This window comes from Bicyclus anynana, chromosome 20, assembly GCF_947172395.1.
Source record: "Bicyclus anynana chromosome 20, ilBicAnyn1.1, whole genome shotgun sequence".
In the NCBI taxonomy this organism is placed as follows: Eukaryota; Metazoa; Arthropoda; class Insecta; order Lepidoptera; family Nymphalidae; genus Bicyclus; species Bicyclus anynana.
In genome coordinates this window covers 3,185,526-3,206,297 of record NC_069102.1, presented here as the reverse complement: position 1 = coordinate 3,206,297, position 20,772 = coordinate 3,185,526, and the positions used below count along the sequence as shown (strand labels likewise).

General features: G+C 35.0%; 4 protein-coding genes and 1 long non-coding RNA gene across 10 annotated transcripts in view; 2 read left to right on the top strand and 3 right to left on the bottom strand.

The window, feature by feature from the left end:
* Positions 1 to 179: 179 nt before the first annotated feature.
* Positions 180 to 3,682, top strand: LOC112052775 (DET1- and DDB1-associated protein 1). The gene is made up of 4 exons (XM_024091992.2): positions 180 to 351; positions 434 to 572; positions 880 to 941; positions 1,651 to 3,682. The coding sequence occupies exons 1-4, from the start codon at positions 349 to 351 to the stop codon at positions 1,750 to 1,752; spliced, it is 306 nt and encodes a 101-aa protein (XP_023947760.1). The 5' UTR covers positions 180 to 348; the 3' UTR covers positions 1,753 to 3,682.
* Positions 3,683 to 4,350: 668 nt separating this feature from the next.
* Positions 4,351 to 6,432, bottom strand: LOC112052773 (inactive selenide, water dikinase-like protein). Its single transcript, XM_024091989.2, has one exon. It carries the CDS (start codon positions 6,302 to 6,304, stop codon positions 5,096 to 5,098), a length of 1,209 nt encoding a protein of 402 aa, XP_023947757.1. The 5' UTR covers positions 6,305 to 6,432; the 3' UTR covers positions 4,351 to 5,095.
* Positions 6,433 to 6,934: 502 nt separating this feature from the next.
* On the top strand, positions 6,935 to 19,209 carry LOC112052779 (dystrophin). The gene is made up of 11 exons (XM_024092000.2): positions 6,935 to 7,088; positions 7,181 to 7,317; positions 7,674 to 7,875; positions 8,316 to 8,547; positions 9,374 to 9,535; positions 11,110 to 11,241; positions 11,794 to 12,038; positions 12,814 to 12,940; positions 13,497 to 13,797; positions 14,722 to 14,925; positions 17,064 to 19,209. Exons 1-11 carry the CDS (start codon positions 7,030 to 7,032, stop codon positions 17,183 to 17,185), a joined length of 1,923 nt encoding a protein of 640 aa, XP_023947768.2. The 5' UTR covers positions 6,935 to 7,029; the 3' UTR covers positions 17,186 to 19,209.
* Positions 17,760 to 20,772, bottom strand: part of LOC128199236 (uncharacterized) — a 245,669-nt gene continuing 242,656 nt past the window's right edge. Inside the window, exon 2 of the long non-coding RNA XR_008251897.1 lies at positions 17,760 to 19,724. This is a non-coding gene — a long non-coding RNA (uncharacterized LOC128199236). The remainder of the gene's footprint in view (positions 19,725 to 20,772) is intronic.
* Positions 17,760 to 20,772, bottom strand: part of LOC112052778 (hillarin) — a 77,679-nt gene continuing 74,666 nt past the window's right edge. For all 6 annotated transcript variants that reach the window (XM_052887891.1, XM_052887892.1, XM_024091995.2 and 3 more), the window contains exon 15: positions 17,760 to 20,380. In XM_052887891.1, the coding sequence (XP_052743851.1) occupies positions 20,244 to 20,380 (137 nt within the window). In that variant the 3' untranslated portion in view covers positions 17,760 to 20,243. The remainder of the gene's footprint in view (positions 20,381 to 20,772) is intronic.

Below are 20,772 nucleotides of genomic sequence, written 5' to 3'. Positions count from 1 at the left end.
CCAATATCCCGCCATTCTTTGAATGAATGAGAGAATGAATAAAATAATAGATAATGAAGCGGCATTGATGATCCGGTGTTGTGCACAAGTGATATTATATAGATTTGAAAGTTGTCTATGCAAGACTTCAGGTGGACGAGTGGCAACATTTATTAATAAATGTCATTGTCAATTGTCATTTTCGGTCATTTTCATTCATGGATGGGTTTATTTGTGCGTGCAATCGCCTTTTTTATTTTTAATAATTTATTATTGTAATTAACATAAATTCCTATTACTATTTTAGCTTGACTAATATATCGGCGACTATTTATAAGATAACATATTAATAACAATATAGCGGTTAAGATGGTAAGAGCTGGGTTTTAAATATTTCCAGACATGTTATTTGAGTGAGTATCAGTAATATGTTTTAATTTATTGTATATTGTAGTCGGTGATAGAGTTTCTGAAGGATCTTCCGTCGTACGACGAGCACAACTTCACACTATTCAATACTGATCATGGCATTCGAAATTGTTCGAAAAGACCTTCAATATACCTACCAACTAAGGATATTCCTTCTGAACAAAGTTGAGTATGCGATTTTTGTCTTTATAGCTATGATATTTTATGTACTTTATCGCTGTGTGTATAGTGAATAAAATGGTAACCCTAAAAAAAGGATATTTTGGTAAATTACTCTGGAAAGTGATTATAAGATAAATGAAACCGAAAGATCATTATCCATTCTCAATCATTTACCATTCTCATAATTAATTCAATAGTAAACATTTTGTTTTATACTTTTGCCTTAAATTTTCGTTTCTAAATCTTTTTCAGAAAAAAAACTATATCAGTCAAACTGAATTAATTGTAATTTCGTTTCTTTATTTACAGTAATTGTAACAGAAAAGACAAATATTTTGTTAAGGTATCTACACCAGCAGTGGGAGAAAAAGGTAAATTATAAATCACTAACCTTTAACCTTGGGAAAAAAGCACCTTTCCTTACTGGAAAGCACAGTGTTGGTTGACCCCCCACTAGGTGGACCGACAATATCAAGCAAGTTGCAGGGAGCCGCTGGATGCTGGGAGCTTGAGACTTTTGTGCTTGGAGGTCCATGCAAGAGGCCTATGTCCAGCAGTGGACGTCCATCGCCTGATAATGAATGAATTAATGAACCTTTTACCAGGGACATGAAAACATTCAATCAACTTCTATTGTTAATTTTAAAACTTTTTTTTCAGCATTTTAAGACTTTATATGAAAAATACAATAAATTTAACTTTTTTAATTAAAAAGGAAATGGATGCAAAATGAAGTATTTCTTGTAAAACCAAAAAAAAAAATTCTGTCATATCACATCATATTTTTATTCGTGTTTTAATTAGTATTACTCATGTATTAAGCAACCAATGATATGTCTGCCTTCTTCTGCGGCCGTTTTAGTTTTAAAACAGAAGCTAGAGTTGGCACCAAAACTCCAAAACCTGCGCCAACTTTATAAGTGTAATGCCGTAGGTACTAAAATCACAATAAAAATCTTTGGCGGTAGCAAAAGTTATTTGAAAATTTTAAATCACTCTGTCTCACAGACATCTGTGTCAGTCACCATTGGCGGGTTAAAGAACAAGAACAAATTATAGATATAAGTTATTATTTTGCAGAACAACACCTCCCCAAAGAAACGTGACCAGAGCCACATAGAACAAAATGGTGATGATAGTAGACCACGCAAGAGGCCCTGCCTTACGTCACCGTTCCACTGAACATTCTTATATTTATGTTGTGCTTCAGTTACAGACTTTGAAAAGTGTATTGCCATTTTATATTAACGTTTGTATATCACACATAGGTCAATTTATATGTTGATTCTCAAAACAAGTTCCATGTTTATTGGGAGCTTATAAATATAATTCACTGATTAATTTTTTCAAGATTATAAATTAATTTTGTCACTAATTACTATGTACACAAATCCTAAACTACTTTGACTGAGCAATCATACTTTGCTTTCACTTAACTAAGTAATTAAGTAAGGCGCCTTCTCAACCATCAAACTTTCTCATTAAGCAGTCTTTGACAAACAATTTAAACAAAGCTGCAGACTATCAAATTGTGTAACTCTTGATTTGATAAAAACTTTAATCATTTAATTCCTTAAGAAAAAGAATCTTTTGTAGTGTTAAGGCAGCCTAATATTATGAGGTTTCATTCCAAGTTAATTAAGTTTTCACACCCTATGTAATGTAATATTGTTATGATAATTATGTTATGCTAGATTTGTTGTAAAAATAAAATAGTCATATCATGTAAGGTCAAAACAATTAATTATATTGTTCAGTATTTACTACTTCTGTATTGGTGTATTACATACATATTACACACCCTGCACCCCTCTTAATATGTGTCTAGGACTCGATTGTGCGGTTAATCCACTATATGAAGTATTGTGTGAGTAAGTGTTGAGTGATGCTAAGCTATCTTGGTACTTTGTTGCACAACTTCTATGCACGAAACTAAACAATATGGTAGTTGAATCAAATTTAATATAAACAATATTAATTTCGTACATGGATTAAGGGTCCGAATTGTATCGATAATTTTTAATATAAGTTAAGGATTTCATAGAAAACTCAATTTAAAAATTATGTATTTAATTAATTTTTCCATAACGTCAAAAAACGTCGTAAATCTATAGGTCAAACACTGTTGTTAAAGGTTTAGTGTTAAAGTTAAGTCATGAAACAGTTAAAATATATACCATCTCGGCCAACAGTGTTTTGGCTTGTATTGTCAAAAAATATTTCAAATATTTTTATGTAATTGGGTCTCAAAATAATATGATCTTTTTTCAATCTAGTAGAACATTATTGAACATTAAAATACCCTGTAAAAAAAGTGTCAACTAGCCTATTGAGAGATGAAATCGTACTGTGGGTGGTGCCATCTAGTATCAATATCAGAACTACTGTTTAAAAAACACACATTTTTGAAATTTAAAAATACATGTTTTTGAATGAATGAGTTAATATCATAATATTGTGTGTATCTATGTACCTAGTGGCGTGCACAATTTTTTCAACTAGGGTAGCTATTATACGTCAACATTGTACTAAATGGAAAATTCTTTCTCAAGACTCCATTAAGGTTTATAAACATAGGTTTGATGAGTTCTTCTTCTTCTTGGTTCTATGGCTCCGCGCGTGTTTGATGAGTTATCGGTGCATTTTTACACCACCACCACCAAATACCACGTGACCAATCAATCACTGTTTTATTTGCAAACATGTGCTGAGGATGACGTTTTTATTCATCACAACTTTCGATACCACTATACAACTTTTTTCGTCAAATTAAATTGTTAGGTGCTTATTTAAGTTTGTATTGCTTACTCAAAACTACTTGCACTTTTTTAGAATAACTTTGTTAGTAAAAATATTACTTATTCCTAGGCATTCAAGTAACAAGTACCTAATTCACTTATTCTGTTCTTGGGAAATAACTATTAATGTTTTAATATTCTTGTGTCAGAGGGATGTAAAATAATGATGATAGGAATTGTAAATTTTGGATACATGGATAGTAATTTATAGTTTGGCTAAACATAAAAAATAATTTATTTTGTAGACCTGTAGAGTAGTTCATTCAGGCTATTTTTTAAAACTGATAAAATATATTTAATATACAAATAGAAAAGTAGTTTTATTATTACCCATTTACCCAATACCTACTAAGGACCTAGGTATTCTTATAAAACGTCACTGAAGTTTTTAATGACTTAGTAAACTTGTATGGTATATTTTATATATTAAAAATTTCAAACTTAACTATAAAAAAAATTAAAATTGATGTGTACTTAATAATTTGATGCATCTTATATACAGTGGTTAGCCTGTGGCTTTGCATCACTAGTACCTATACTACAGCCTTTCTTGATAAATACTTTTTACCAACAAAGAAATAGGACATGAAAGTACAAGAAAGTGCATGTCATTTCATAAATTATTTATTTTAAATATGGTTTGTTTATAAAATATATGATTGTTCCGAGCTTATTTTCATTAATTTAAGAATAAGTTAATTATAAATATTATTAGGTGTGAAATGATTAGTGATTTATACTCTCATTTTAAATGTTTGTTGGTTAACAGTACTCATCAAGAAGGGCTTTAGTATAGGTTTAAAATTGGGATAAGCTTTATTTTTTTCCATAGTTGGGAATATAAAATATAGCATATTACACTCGAATAACATAGCTTTCTAGTGTTAAAAGAATTTTCAAAATTGTTTCAGTAGATACAAACTTTTAATATGAGTAGAAGTGCAGAACAATAATTTTGATGGCAATAAATAAAACTACATAATTAGAATGAAAAATAATTTTATTCTAATCAATTATTATACTTAATTCACAATTTGTAGAATGGATCCACAAGCTGCAGTATTTGATGTTCAAGGGAACATAATGGAATCTTTTTCACTTAAGTTTAATAGTGATACTTTACTTAAATACCTAAAACACCAAATGCTAGAAAAAGATTAGATCATAGATATAATAAGAGTATAACAAGGACAATCATGTGAATTGGTTTGTTTTATGCATACTTTTGTTATATTTTTAATATAATTAATGCTCTTTGTACAAATGTACTCACAACATATCTATGCACTTTTAATAATGGTTTACTCAATGACGTTATGACAAGTTCTGTAATTTTTCATTATAATTCAAACATATAACAATATTTTCTGCTACATATCTTCTATAATATTCATAAATACGTTTCCTCCCAGCGTAGTGTTAGAGTGAATTATAATAATAAAGCCTTAGTTTAATTGCATGATTAATGATTATACATTGTCATGTATTATTCAAAAAATTTGTAGTCATATTATATTATAAAACATAATATACAAATACATATGTCAATGTGTAAACCAAGATTAAATTAAATTTCTATCTAGCCGTAAATGTTTTTTAAAAGTTTAAAATTATAAAAGAAACACTAATGCCATAATGTTGATAGAAAATTAAAATTAAGATTTATCCAGCTCTGAAATAAGTTTAGACTAACATTTTTATAAAATGTCTTCATTATTATGAACAATTTAATCTTTAGCGGGCACTTCAATGACTCGGGGTTTGTCAATGATGCGGGCGGTGCGATTGCCCTTCTCAACTATGCCAATGATCCAGGCCTGGTAGCCCTCCTGCTTCTCAATGTCTTTGCAGTATGCAGCCGCCTGTTCACGGGGCAAACAGATCAACAGTCCACCAGAAGTCTCCGGAGCGTGACCTTGTAATAACTGGAACATGTTGCCGCAAGCCTTTGCCACTGCTGCCATCTTGGCAATCACTGGCAAGTTATGAATAACAAACGACACCTCATTCTTTTGATGTGACGCCAGATTCTGCGCATGTCCTAACAGACCAAATCCAGTTACATCAGTTGATCCGTGGGCATTGTATTTGTGCATGAGTCGAGCAGCGATCCGGTTAAGTCTGCTCATGGAATCCATTGCCCGATGATAAGCTCTTCTCACATCTTCTTCAGATACAACCAATTTAATTCTGTTCCAACGCTCAGGCTGATCCAGCCATTGATGAGCGTTTACTGCAACCTGGGTGCCAAGCGGCTTTGTTAGAACTAAGACATCACCCATAACTGCATTGTCGGGCACAATGTATTCATTCGGTTGGCAAATGGTCGTCGCAACCCCTCCGATGGTGCACCAGGGGTTGATCACGGTCTGCCCGCCCGTCACGGACGTACCTGCTTCTAGTGCAGAATCCTTAAATCCTCGCATAATGAGAGGTATAACTACGTCTCGCTCTTTCTCAGTCATTTTCGTGGACACTCCTAGGAGCATCAACATGTTATCACATTCAGTCACACCCATGGCATATAAGTCGCTAAGTACGTTGGCACACGCAATCTTACCCATCATATAGGGGTCGTCAACTAAAGGGTAAAAAAAGTCAGTGGTTTGCACCAAACAAAGCCCTCCATGTCGCAGCGGAGTTACCGAACAGTCCAAGCCGATACCGATGCGCGGGATAGCCACATGCATGAATTGATCTTGATCCTGCTGCGAGTAGTCCTGCTGCAGCGATTCCACAAGCTTCGAGAGAACATCTTGGGGTACTTTACAACTTCTTCCTTTGAGATCGGCGAATCTCGTCAAGCGAAAACTGGCTTCCAAGTCGTGCGCCACAGGGTCGAATGGCCGACGAAGAGCCAAAGCATTGGGGTTACCGGCCATTTCTAGTTGCGCAGAAGATAGTGAATCCTGCGCTACACTAGACTGATACGACATATTACACAAAAACAAAACAATATTATGATTCGCTTTCGGGTAAGTAACAAAAATGCAGAAACCCGACACGCCGCCAAGTGACGCTTGCAAAATGGCGTCTCCTTTACAAAGAGGAAATGGCAGCTATAACTTCGTTCGAATCAAGAAAGTTCATTGGTTTAAACAGTTTGTAAACAAAGGAATCTCTTCTATCATTGGCTAATATTAAGACGTTTAACGTAATTTGCAATGAGAACGCACTAATGAAACAAAATCTCGTGTTTTTGCAAAAATTTGAGATAAAATGAATTTAAAATATTAAAAAAAAATTCAAGATATTTTCATTTTGTTTCTAAAGATTTATCAGTTTTATAAATGATTTACGAATAATCTGTGTAACTGTGAGTTAAGTTTAGAAGTTTAATCTGTGGTAATATGGCCATATATTGTCTCTTGCTCTTTATTTGACATGAATTTCAACAAATCCGAACAGTGGATAAACTTTTCTCATTGGCTAATGAACTATACCATTGTAATTTACACATTTTTATTGGTTGTTAAATTTTGTACTATCTGCTGTGTGAAGGTTTTCAAATCCAGTTTATTAGTCTAATTTGTTAGGCGGTTATTTTTTTTAAACTTATGGAATGTTGACTATCGATGAATGTCCTTCGATGTAAATTCCAATTCCCAGTTTTAAAATCCAGATTCCAATTATTAATATGTGTTTATCTAAATAAATCGGAATGGAATTGTTAAAGTGGAAGAAAGTTGAAAATGAAGCAGGCTATCCGTGTTACATCGAGTGAGTACTAAGATAAATCAACTTTCACTCTTTATTTACGTCAATATTCTTTTCGTTTGCTTTTAAATTTCAATTATTTACTTTTGTTTCAGTGAAATAAACGGTAAACAACACTATGACCATCCTCAGTTTAGCGAGATATTGAAAACTTTGGAAGAATATAATGACATGAAATACAGTGCTTACAGAGTTGCATTTAAGGTGTTTGCCTTACAAAAGAGTTTGAAAGGTAAGATGTTTGCATGATGAATGCGAATTTCATTACATTACGTTTATTGTATTTGCAGACTAATTTACAACCCCTTTCAAGCCTTTTAGGGTCAAATTTTGAGTTTCCGTGTATCAGCATTAGATTTAGGCGCCAATTTTCATAAATATAACTTCAAAATAAAATACTTTCCTGCTCACTTTGAACCCCCTGTTTTCATCCCCCTTCTGTTTTTAAATTTTCAGGGCACATTGAAAAAAATATATAATCTTAAATTACCTACTAATATCATGGTTTGCTACCTAAGTTAAACTAATTAAATCTTATTCAAACAACTTATTTTATACTTTACTTATTACCTACTTGATTATTTTCAGTGCCACCTTTACGCATAAGTTCAGGTGTATTTGCTCGCCATCAACTAAGTCTTTCCGAGAGCAGCTTGTCTCTGGACACAACAGAGTTAGAGGCTGTGCTAGCTGACATCTACTTTGCAGCAGAGAAGGAGGGACTGTTTAGTGGGGACGTAGACTTGGCGGTGGATCTGTTGATCAACTTGTTGCTCAATGTGTTTGACGAGTAAGTATTTCTTGCCTGACTAATAAATAATTATAAAAATAAAATTCCTTTCGTCCAAAGATAAATATTTTATTTCTGTTGAAAAAATTCCCAGTAAATGATTGCGAGACTTTTCAGTGGTGGACGACAGAAAAACAAAAATACTCGTAACTCTCTCTTTTGTCCCGTCACAATAAGCAGTATTTTCGATTTGATATTTCTGTTGTACTAGGACAAATCAGTTTATAAAAACATCCACAAATGATAAATTAGAGTAATCAAAGTTACTTTAAATTGCTACGTATAATAGCGATAAGACCTCCTTTGGTATCCTACTTATATGCTATACTTTTCTGTCTTATTATTTGTTTTTTCTTATGTTGTGGTTTACAAATAAAGTATAAATAAATAAATTCTTTATACCTTATTAGATTATTACATTACACATTTTATAATTACAGGGAAAGGAAGACATCAATAAGAGTTTTAGCAGCGAAAACTCTACTAATATTGTTAAGCGAAGAATCAATAACAGAGAAATGGCAGGCCCTCGCCAACTGCTGTGCAGATCACAACGGTTGTGTATCACCAAGGAGACTGGCTGCACTGTTGGTGCATGTCACAGCTTTGCCCAAGTATTTGGGTTGCCAGTGCGACCATTTGCAGAGTGATGTAGATTCCTGTTTTGCTAAGGTAACCCTTTTTTTATTGTTTGATGTTTAAGTAAGCTATTACTTATAAACTTCAAACAGTGCAAATTGATAGTGATGACTTATGGATCCGAGAGACTTTGATGAATCTAAGTTTCGTAAACATTTTCTGTTCCACCTTGGTCATTGTGCATAAATCTGCTTGTAGATGTCACTCCAACCAGCAAAGCTCACTCCAGAAGTTTACAAAATTGTTTTAGTACAAGAAAGTTTCAAAAACATGAGTGTGCTTTAAGCCCCCATGTCTGAAGTGAAACATCTTTAGCTCTCCCTCTCAATGTCTGTTTGCCTCGCACAGTTACATTTCTTTTTCTTCTTCCTTCTGAACTGTTTCCACACTTGGCCATGTGATTGGATGTTGTAGTGCACTATCACACTTTTCGTAACACATTGATCAGCTTATTGCCCTTGCTTGATCAGCTTATTGCTTAAAGACCTTGGCCTCTCTAGAAGTGCAGCTAGTTCTATATTAGAACGAGTATCCAAAGCTGCTCTAATAGGATCTTACCAAATTTGGCTAGACAGGGAGAAGAACACGAGCAGAGAACGAGGAGTGTTGATCGATCGTCAAGGAATTCCTTAACCCTACATCCTGTAGTCACAAGTTCAGGACTCTGCTCGGAGTTCTTCTCTCTACCACCCGATAGACCCGGCACCCGCACGGTGAATCCATGGAATGCTAAAACATTTGTCTCAGTAAAGATTGCATAAGCAAGTTTTACTTAAAAAAATGTGATTGCAATATTGTCTTGTCTACTATTGGTATTTTGTCTCTTTTTATTACATATTCAAATTAAATATATCTGCAGAGTGCTGGTATGCTCGGTGTGTCGGCGCAAGAGGTAGCGGAATGGGGCGCTCAGCACTGCTCCAGCACGCGCTGGCTGGCCGTGGTGCAGAGGGTGGTGGACAGCAGGAGTGTTGCCAACGCAAGCGCTGGCTGCAGCGCGTGCGCTCAACCCCTCATACAGGTACACTATCTGCAGAGCGCTGGTATACTAACTATTTATTGTTAGTGATGATACATCAAACAATCACAAAACGCGTGTGTCTTAAGTAAGAGTAATACTTCTTTGGACACAATGGGGAAGTGGAGCAGACTGGTGACGGAATGGTACCCTAGAGATGGCAGTAGGAATCGGGGCAAACAGTTCCTTAGATGGGAGGATGACTTAAAGTTCACGGCAGGTCCAAACTGGAGAACAGTCGCGTTAGATAGAGAGCAGTGGAAGTCGCTGGACGGCCTATGCCGAAAGGCACACTATGTTAAGAGATATTCTTTAAAAAGAAAAAATAATGTTTATAATATTTCTTAACACAGACTATAGGGCTTATTATTATTATTATAAGAGAAACTTGAAAATCAGTAGCGCTCGGTAGCAATATCTTGCGTTGGTCTTGTTTTACTTCACAAGCTCCTACTAGCGATATTCCACAGTGTTACTACAGATGGCGCTTTTAGATCTTAATGGTATGTAATTTTGATTACATTTTTCGCACCGGTATGCATCAGCTTATTCCCTAAGGCAAGCGTGAGTGAAGAAGTTTTAGTTCCAAAAGAAATACTGTTATTTATACTCAAATTAGTGTCTCAGAATTATTTAAAGAAAAAAATCAAGTCTAGAGTATTTGGAAAGCGTCTGCAGATATAGAGCAACTGTATTTGTTATTTTAAACTACCAGTAGATGGCGTTTTTAAAGAACTTAGAAACAATCTCCTTTTGTACACTTCAAGAACCTGTTGCGATGCAGTTATATCTGAGTCTCATAGATGGCGCTGATTTTTATATGTTGCAAGAAGTTCTACTTCCGTTGTGTGGTCTACAGCACACTCGTTTATTTATTCATTGTTGTCGCCTGATCCCTCAGGCCGTTTGTACAACACGTGGTGGGAGGCTTCGGCCGTGGCTAGTTACCACCCTACCGGCAAAGACGTACCGCCAAACGATTTAGCGTTCCGGTACGATGCTGTGTAGAAACCGAAAGGGGTGTGGATTTTCATCCTCCTCCTAACAAGTTAGCCCGCTTCCATCTTAGACTGCATCATCACTTACCATCAGGTGAGATTGTAGTCAAGGGCTAACTTGTAAAGAATAAAAAAAAAAACGTGCAAAGAATCAGTTATGTTAATTGCCATGTTGCTGTGTCTCTCCACACAAACGCCCAAATAAAGTCCGGCCGCTCAGTGATTGCGTTTCTGACAGGTCGTGATCAGATGGGCGATGTAACTTCGAACTGGCACACAAGGTTGTTGCCAACTGTTTGTCTTTGTAGTGATGAGACGAAATAACGAGGCGATTGTAATTGAATATGTTTGTCCCATTCGATCACGTCCTGTCAGAAACGCAATCTCTGAGTGGCTAGACTTAGGCGCGACGCCTTACGTACCACACAACATCTCTGATTGCTTGCCTCGCTACTTCCCACGCCACTCAAGCAGTGTGTGGGGATGGTGAATGTCTGTATATTATACCATTATGCTATTAACTTATGTTGTAGATCTACTAATACTACAAACCAATAAAAAGTGTATATTTGTTTTTAGGTGCTGAGGTTCAAGTGTGCGAAATGTAATAATATTTACTTTTGCGAGAAGTGTTATTTGTATGGCAAAGAACTCCCAAGTGTTCCTAGTCACAAGAAAACACACTTAGTTCAGGAAGTGATAGACGGAGAGGTTTGTACTACAATACGATTTTGTTATATATGGAAATATTATATTTGATGCAGATTCGCATAGTGCGTACTGACCCTGCCCTCTGTGTCAAGGCCATGGTTACAATTTCTATGAATGGAAATGGTCGTGTGATAAGCATAGTTATTTAGGGTGTTTGTTTATTTAGACATTAGAGTTTTTTTTTGTAATATGGAAATTTTTACATTTTGTTAAGACAAAATTAATTAATCACATATTGTGCTTTTTTAATACTTTCAATTATCTAAGTTCTTCTTCTTCTTTACTGGGCTTTTTCCGCACTTGGCCATTTAAAAAATTGGCCAATTATCTAAGTTATCATTTACCAAAGATTTTTCAACCTTTAAACATATTATATTAGGGTCATGTTATTTAGTTAGTGTGACCATTATTTCATAGTCAAAAATTGTAGAAAATACGTATGTATCTACAGTACAATATTTGGGTATTGACAAAAACCGTCATTCATTTAGCTCAGATTTCCTAATTTTTTTATTCAATTAAATTAGTAATATTTAAAATGTAAATTTTCAGGTTAAACCGACCGAATGTCTCGGCTTCATAAGTGGAATGAAAAGGTTTTTCTTCTGCACAAAGACGAGAAAGAAAAAAACAAGCAAGAAAGAACGAAAGACCAAGCCAGCAAAACAAGGGCCTGCTAAAAAGAAGGATAAGCCAGCTATATTTACATCCACAGTTGGCAAAGCGTCAGGCAATAAGGCCAACAACCCAGCTATGACGTTGCAGGATATTATTACCAATATGGAAAATGACACCAAGTAAGTAAACAATTATTATTAAGCAATTTAAAAAAAATACTAAAAGTTTAAAACATATGATTATCGTTAATATTTAATTATACATCCATTTAATAAGGTAGATAATTCACCATCACCATTTTTAGGGTTCCGAACGTACGTAGTACAAAAACGGAAACCTTATTGAGATTAGAAACCACTATAATGGTGTGCATGTTAAAATCAAACCCATTCAATTGATAAATCAAAGCCTCAATAGCTCAACGGTAAGAGCGGTCACTCATCACCGAGGGGTGGTGGTTCGAACCCCACCTGTTGGTCTATTGTCGTACCCACTCCTAATACAGTCTTTCCCGACTAGTTGGAGGTTAATGAGAATATTGGTCATATTTAAAAGATATGGCAAACATCTTTTTTTTTTAAAAATTCACCATTAAAATTTACGAAAATTTCTGAATATCATTGATGTAAATAAGCTTATGATAATGACTTAATTACTATTTTTCAATGAAAGCAATTTATAGCAGTTATTTCAAACTAGCGGCCGCCCGCGACTTAGTCCGCGTGGAATTTAGTTTTTCACAAATCCCGCGGGAACCATGTAATTTTTCCGGATAAAATGTGTTAATTTAGAATGAAATCTATTTCCAATCTAAATTTCAACCAAATCGCTTCAGTAGCGGCTGCACAAAGGAAGAACAAACTTACACACAAACTTTCGCATTTGTATATTAGTCTGATGTGATGTGATAGTAAGTTACTTCTTGATAATCTCATGTGTGTCTAATTTTATTAGGGCTCTCAAAGAGCTTATGGACCAGCTGGAGTCAGTAGCTAAGGCCGGCGACGAGCAGTTGAAAGGGAAGGCCGACACATACTACAATCAGCTATCAGCACAAATCGCAAGGCTCAAGACTTTAAAAGTAAGCTGTATACTAATTCTGCCTGCAATAACCGATTGGGCTTAAATCGCATATATCCCGTTTGTGTGTAAATATCAGGATAAAAAATAACCCTTATTTTATCAAGGTTCATGACAAGAGAGTGATATTCTCAACCAATAGCAGGTAAACCTAAAATATTGCTTTCTTTCTCGTCCTGTCACAACTGATTTATACTTCTATACTAACTGGGTTCTCTACCGAAAAGGTTTGAAAATATGGACTTCGAGTGAGTAGGCGTGAACGCCACTAGTTACTGAGACATAACTTAACTGGCCATTTAGTTAAATGGCAGAACTAAAGTGATTTTATGTGAATCAAACAATTATTATTTTAATTATTAAAGTGACTTACCACATGGTAAATACAATACTATTTTTTAGTTACTTCCTTGTACTTAGTAAAGCCATACTCAATGTGTACTGTGCACTTTACGGACAAACAAATAAAAAATTTGCTTATAAATAGGTGCTGGTGCTTCAACTATCCAGTTAATATAGAAATCAGTGTTTGTTACTTAACTTATTTTAAATTACAGGACAATTTTCTAAACCCAAACAACTTTCCGCCTGATTCAAAGACCGACAAAGAAAGACCACAAGCGTTCGATCTCTTCAGTCCCATAGCAGTGGTGGATGAAAAACAATCGAAGGTCACTGAAAACGTGAATCAGCCGAGGGTACTCAGCCTGGACTCTGGCAATTTCTCGGTGACCGACAAACCTGATGGTCAGAACTTGATGACTATGTCCGGAGATGCCCTCAAGCCAGTGGTGGTTCACGCCACTTCGGACAGCATATCTACAGTGTCTATGAATGATATGAGCAATTGGTATAATGGTGAGTGTACAATTATTGTATTCTTAATTTTTTTTTTTAAATATTGGCTATATAGATCTACTTGGAATGCTTGTAACACATTGACCGTTTTTGTTTCATTGTTATTGACATTAACTAGATTTCTTCTTCAATACTTTGTTGTAAGACAATAGTCTACTCGCCGGGTGGACTATTTTCTTTATTTATTTATTGTCATTCTCTCTCCTAAACACAGTCTTTTCTGACTAATTGGAGGAAAACAGGAATATATCTTAATATGGCAAAAATTATTTTAAAAAATTACTGGTAGCTGCTAAGAACACTAACAATTTATTGACTGGGACATGTTTTCCTCATTCAAGTGTATAATAAAGTTTTCTCCATAAAGGTAGCATTTTCTGTATATTACGAAACTGGTAATATTTTCTGTTATCTGGAAATATTGTCCCAGATAAATGCTCTGGAAAGAGCCCTATCTTTGTATGTAAACTGTTACATTTTACCATATAACAATAATTACTTTGAAATTGTTTATTTTTGGGCGTAAAGTTGAATACTAGAATAAAACCATTTTGCGAGTAAAACAGCCAATGTTTTTTCATCTGTCATAATATATAAAAGCAAATGGTCATCTCGAAATCTCGAAAACCACTTGAAATTTGACAGGGATGTAGTTGACAGTTAGTAGACATCCTCTAAGAACAGATTTTGCAAAAGGGTCTGATTAAGGAAGTCTAAGGACAAACGAAGACGCGGCCGTCTGTTAAGATATAAATAAATATAGATAAAGTCTGATATAATGTTATTAGCTTTAGTATTAGTATTAGTATTTTGTATTTCGCACTAACATAGATAATAAGCTAATAACTACTAACACTATATGGGTCAATGGCCTGAAATAAACAGATTTTATTATTTTTTTTTTATAATATTTGTTATTTTTAGAAACAGAATCATCAACCAACAAACGCCTGCCAGCAAAGTCCAAGCTGGAGAGCAGCCACAGCATTTCGGCCACAGAGCAGCGCTTCGCCGCCGACATCCGCTGCGTGGAGACCAGCAACGACAAGATGCGCGAGCTCAACGCCGACCTCGACACCGTGCTGGACCGGCTGCAGCAGATCCTGACCAACAACTTCGCTATGGACGGTAACTATTTTTTTTTTTAATTTATTTTACGGCCTTGGATACAAGTCCTTATAGGCCCTGCTTTAAATATTACAATTTTTCTTAAAAATAATACAAAGCACTTAAAATTATCGTCGTCGTCGTCTAAATATAAATTTACTTACTATATAATTTTTGATGGCCGCGTGGCGCAGTGGGTAGTGACCCTGCTTTCTGCTTCCACGGCCGTGGGTTCGATTCCCACAACTGGAAAATATTTGTGTGATGAGCATGGGTGTTTTCCAGTGTCTGTGTGTATTTATACATTATATAAGTATTTATATGTAGTATATAAATGTATATGAATATTATAATATCAACTATCTTAGCACCCATAACACAAGCTACTCTGTATGCTTTGGGGCTAAATAGTGATGTGTATTGTTTAAGTATATTTATTATTTATTTATTATTTACTACTGTATTTTACAATTTTTCTATTGTGTTACTAATGAAATCTAAAACAGGCTTGTAAAATGAATGGTTCCTCAACAATTCCTTAATGTGGCGGGGATCACACTTAATTTCGTTTTCTTCCTTTACCAATTCTATCGAACTTGCTAGTTATTCTTGTATACCAAAAGCTGAACACTTGAAAATTATGTGATTGATATCTGCGTCGTCTTTTTTACAGTACATGCATTTGTTATCTTTATAAATTTTTAATTTGTATAAATGGCTTGGCACTAAACAGTAACCAAACCTTAGTCAATATTTATTATGCAACTCAGACACTAAGCGGCCACGATCATGATCAGTCCTTGGTCGTGGTCGCAAAGGCTGTTGGGCCAGATTTGCAGCCACGAACACAATTTTTATTGCCAATTTGTCACACAGTGGCGCTATGAGCGCGAGATTTCATAGCAAGTTATACGTATATGTCGGCTAAAGCCAAAATCGATGTGAAATGTTTATCAACAAACTATTTAAAATTTGTTAGATAACGCATGTAATTGCATTCACTTAATTTATTTAAAATTGTATATTGTTTTAGATGCGAACGAAAGAAACGCGTGTACCGATTTTGTTGGTAAGCGCCAAACATAGATCATAATTTTCCAAATTATTAGATAGTTATTACGAGTAACTATTTCTAAATAAAAGAAACGTGTGTGCTATAAACCACACTGAAGTAAAACTTCTTTCAAAAATAAAATAATACATGAAAGAGAAACTTAAAAACTAGTAGCAGTTAGCAGCGCCATCTCTCGTGTCGGACTTGCTTTACTTCACAAACTCCTACTACTTAGTTCACAATTACGCCGTTGAAAGATTCGGCGCTGGGCTTACTTGTGTTGTGTTGTAGTTTAGCTGTGTTACTATAGATGGCGCTTTAAAAACTTAACGGCATGCCATTTCGATTACACTTTTCGTAACGAATTCACCAGCTTCCCCAAGTAAAGCATATGTCTGCGCGAGTGAGTCATTACTTTGGTCGGCTCGTGCCAAGATATTACGAAATAATCCGTGAGTTAGGCTCAGTCCAGAAAGGGCGAATTCGCCGCGATTCTCTCGCGCGTATTACGCACGACCGTTGCGTCCACAAGGTGCGTACCAACGCGCGAGCATTTGGGGAGGAATTCGGTACGTATTGCACGCGATTTACGCGCGTATTTTGAATTCGCGCGATGCTTGTGGACGCGATGTATTGTATATGTCTAGTACTTCGACAACGCGCGTATGAATTCGCGCGATACGATTCGCGACGAATTCGCCCCTTCTGGACAAGGTCTTAGGTGGGGAGTAGTGGGAGACCAAGTGCTTGCTGCGACTAGCTCATTCTTGTCGTGGCGTTCGACGCGTCCACACCTTTTGTTAGATAATCTTTCATGGGTGTTTTTTGTATAGGCGGGGGAATGACTTTAAGTGGAGAAGAGGAGTGTTAATTACTTTTAATAGACGTTTTTAACCATACATACATCGGTCACAAGTCCGAAACTTCAAGGTTTTGGTTTATTCTCTGCCACTCGAGGTTTTACTGGTAATAAATGGTGGAGATTGTTAGACCTGGCTTTCATTCAATAATTGTGTTTCGCTCTTTAAATCCACTTCTAATGTCAACCCGTTTTCCACGTGCAAAGGTTTCATTTCAAAAATTCAAATATTTTTGATTATTACAGACTCGTGTTTCGACAATACCCAACTGCGAGAGACGGCGAGCGAAATGGAAGGTCTTCTGGGAACATTGATACGCGGCGTGGAACAGAGAGCTACTCTTAATGCTACCCACGGTCTTGTTTAGTCATCATCTTCATTGACAACCAATATTCGGCTCACTGTTGAGCACGAGTCTCCTCTCTTATGAGTGTATTAGTCTTACTTTCATTTCATATGTGAAAAGACGTGAAACGTTTGCATAAAAAATTAAAATAGACCGCGTTTATACATACTTTTTTTTTGTCCAACTTTTGATTCATATGTGCAATGATTTTATGAATTTCTGATAACTATTTTTGTGTTTGAAATATAGATGAAAGCTTTTCCCAACGATTCATTCCCAGCGATTTAACAATACTCAAGACGACAAATTGGTTTTAAAATTGTCGGATAAACGCCGACTTTGGCGTCTTTCTGTAGATTTACTGATGTTTTATGACTTGTACTTAGGTTATTAAATTAAACCTAAATGTCTACTTTAAACAATGGTTTGCTTTAGAGCATAACTTTAATTTTGTAACATGGTTATAAAGTCATAAATAATGAGCAAATTAATTAATTAATTATGTTATTTCCGTCCTATGGTTCATCGGTGCTCAAATAATTTAAGACTTGTAATAAGGATCTGACTAATATAGGTTGTAAACAAAACTCAAACATTAGAAAAATAACATGCCATATATTTTATAAAAATTTACAATAATAATATAATATAATGTCGTGTATAATAAAATCAAATTGTAATATAAATTACGTATCACTTAATATGTATTGTTAAAACTATTATTTCGATATAATTCATACAGTAACTATATCTTGTGGGTTAAGCGTAAGTGGGCATATTCTTCTGACATTTCCTTCTTTATATAAATATTCTATTTTTTCAATGATTAAAATCGTTAAACAAATATGCACTTTCCCAAAGGAAATGATCCATTTCAGGATCCAGTCTTGTACGTCGTTAAAATTTAAAAAATACAATGATTTTATTCAAATCTAACTATGTGAATAAATCTAACTAAATAAAAAGAAATAAATAAAATTAAACCTAAGTTTTTGAGTTAAATCAAGATCGCCAAGATGGCGCCCATAGAGCAACTATGACATGACAACTGACAGCAAACGTCATAAATCGACTACTGCATTGAAAACGTCATCAATCCGCCATTATTACCCATATTAGTGTTCATTTCTTGTGAGAGAATGAATATTATTTCGAGAGAATTAAAGTAAATTCGTAGATTTGTATAATCAAAAATAGTTAAAAAAATATTTTCTTTTATTTCCGCCAGGGTACAATGACTGATCCTGGGCTCTATACAATTTTGGATTAAGCGAATCCTTTAACTTCCATCATCAATTAATAATCAAAATAAAAACAATTTACATCTCCGTAAATTATTTAAATAGACAAAAGTGGCCTCAAATGATGAAAGATACCTTGTCGCTTTGATTGCCATTCTCCCTAATTTGGCTGACGCACTTCCGTGCGTCTCAATAATGATGACAATCTGTAGATGTTTAGTACCGTAGGTTTTGTGGATCAAAGCATGATTTAACGATTTTAATCACGATATTTTGTGCATTCACTGACCATTGAAATATGTATTCAAAAATTAATTAAGAAATTCACCTTTTACTATGAACTGATTTTATTTCCTATTAACAATCCTATGTCTACAAAAGTTATTGTTTTTCGTGTCTAAAACTTGTGTCAATATTTTCAAGAATTAATAATCGTAATTACTTTGCTGACACAATTAAAGCAGTAATTGTTTTTTTGTTTTTAATTAGTTTTGGAAATCATCTCTGTATCTCTATCTCATTTATTATTATTTACTCATCTGTTATTTTATGTTAAAAATATTGTCATTAATTAATTAATTAGTCTTTAACTAAAAATCGTGAGCTCAAATATTTTAAAATACAAGTATATTTATGTAAATTGTATTTAATGATAAATAACGTAAAATGCAATTGGATTGCACAACACAACCTAGAGTACTTAAAAATAACACTTGAATAAATTTACAAATCATATGTATAAAATTATATAGGCAATAATTAATGTATTAATTATAATAATTACTTAATAAATGATTATATTAATGGACGGCTTTTATTTTCTATTAATATCTACATTTGGATATAATTCTTATATTACGTTTTAATATCAAATAAAACATCTTGGAAATCGCCATTTCGTTTTAACACTAAATTATTAGTGTTTTTCTGTGTGCAAAACCACATTAATAATAAAATGTGTACGATACCCGTGGCCGTTGATAAAAGTTGCCTTTAAAGTCTGCTTAGAGTAGAAAGTAAATAGACAAGTAGAGAACATTCATCGCGTTTCCTCAAAACTCTGTAAAGAAACGAGGTATGACGATTCGACTTATTTATCGTGAGCCATGGTCCAAGCAGGTTTGCCGATTAATATCAATTACTAACAGGTTCATCATATCAGCCGATGGACTTCCACTGCAGGACATAGGCCTTTTGTAGGGACTTCCAAACATCACGATACTGAGCCATCTGGATCCAGCGAATCGCTCGATAATGTCAGTCCACCTTGGGGGTCGACCAACACTGCGCTTTCTAGTGCGGGGTCGCCATTCCAGCACCTTGGGACCCCTAACGTCCATCGGCTCTTCTAACTATGTTCCCCGCCCATTGCCACTTGAGCTTCGCAACTCTTTGAGCTATGTCAGGTTATATGCTTTTATTAAAAGTAAATGTGTTCCGAACTCGAGCACAAAATTACAGCCTCAATTTGTAGCAAATTTTAATTAACAAATTGGTTTCAAATATATCGTTTGAACGTCAGGTGATCACGTCAGTTGTCTATTTACTTATCTATCTACTCATAGTCACCAGTCCTGCCATAGGTTATAGTTTGCCACAAATGATACTTAATTTCGTGACTATCGGTGTGATGTCATTTTTGGTGCCTACCAGAAGATTACGATTCATGGCCCACGATCACATTATGGTTTAGAGGATAAAAAGCCAGACTAGGAAGAATGAGTTCTCAATAAGGAAAAATTAGCCTGTGTCAAATCCCATACAATCTACGCTACGCGGCGCAAATTATTGTATTAAGTAAAAGTTCCGGAAAAAGATGTAAAAAAGTATGAATCCCTTCAATTTCTCTTGCTACTGTTGATGAGATATTTGCAGCAGTGAGTCAGGAGATGCTTCTCTTTCTCAGTGGATCCGTTTTGGTGTATCGCCGTGGGGCCGCCGCGCTCACGCGTGTATATGTCCAGTCCGTATTGACCTGGAGAACAAAAAAATGTTGTTAAAAAATTAAATTAAATATTATTTGTTGACTCAATAATGTTATCGCCGCGTTGCAACGACTTGCGGTACGGATGGCTTCAGTGTGCTCGTGACGTTCGAGCCGTGCACATCTCTTGTTGTGTAATTCTTTATGGGTTACTTGGGATAAGCGGGGGAAGTGACTTGAGTGGAAAAGGGGAGTGTTTGTTAACAGTCAAAGCGCCTTTAACCCTACACACATCGTTCACAAATGCATGACTTCACTCAAGGTCATTCTCTGTCATTCTAGGGTCTTATTTTGGTAACAGTTTGATTTGTTAATTAAGTTGTCCTGACAAGTGTTGTGAATCATAACCTTTGTAAGACATTAGTTTTCTTATTTTTTTTATC

Coding starts and splice junctions, on each gene's coding strand:
- LOC112052775 (XM_024091992.2), top strand. Junction 573..879: donor GGATATTCCTTCTGAACAAA/GTTGAGTATGCG, acceptor CTTTATTTACAG/TAATTGTAACAGAAAAGACA. Junction 942..1,650: donor ACCAGCAGTGGGAGAAAAAG/GTAAATTATAAA, acceptor ATTATTTTGCAG/AACAACACCTCCCCAAAGAA.
- LOC112052779 (XM_024092000.2), top strand. CDS start 7,030: ATGGAATTGTTAAAGTGGAAGAAAGTTGAAAATGAAGCAGGCTATCCG. Junction 9,536..11,109: donor GCGCTCAACCCCTCATACAG/GTACACTATCTG, acceptor ATTTGTTTTTAG/GTGCTGAGGTTCAAGTGTGC. Junction 12,941..13,496: donor CAAGGCTCAAGACTTTAAAA/GTAAGCTGTATA, acceptor TTTAAATTACAG/GACAATTTTCTAAACCCAAA.
- LOC112052773 (XM_024091989.2), bottom strand. CDS start 6,304: ATGTCGTATCAGTCTAGTGTAGCGCAGGATTCACTATCTTCTGCGCAA.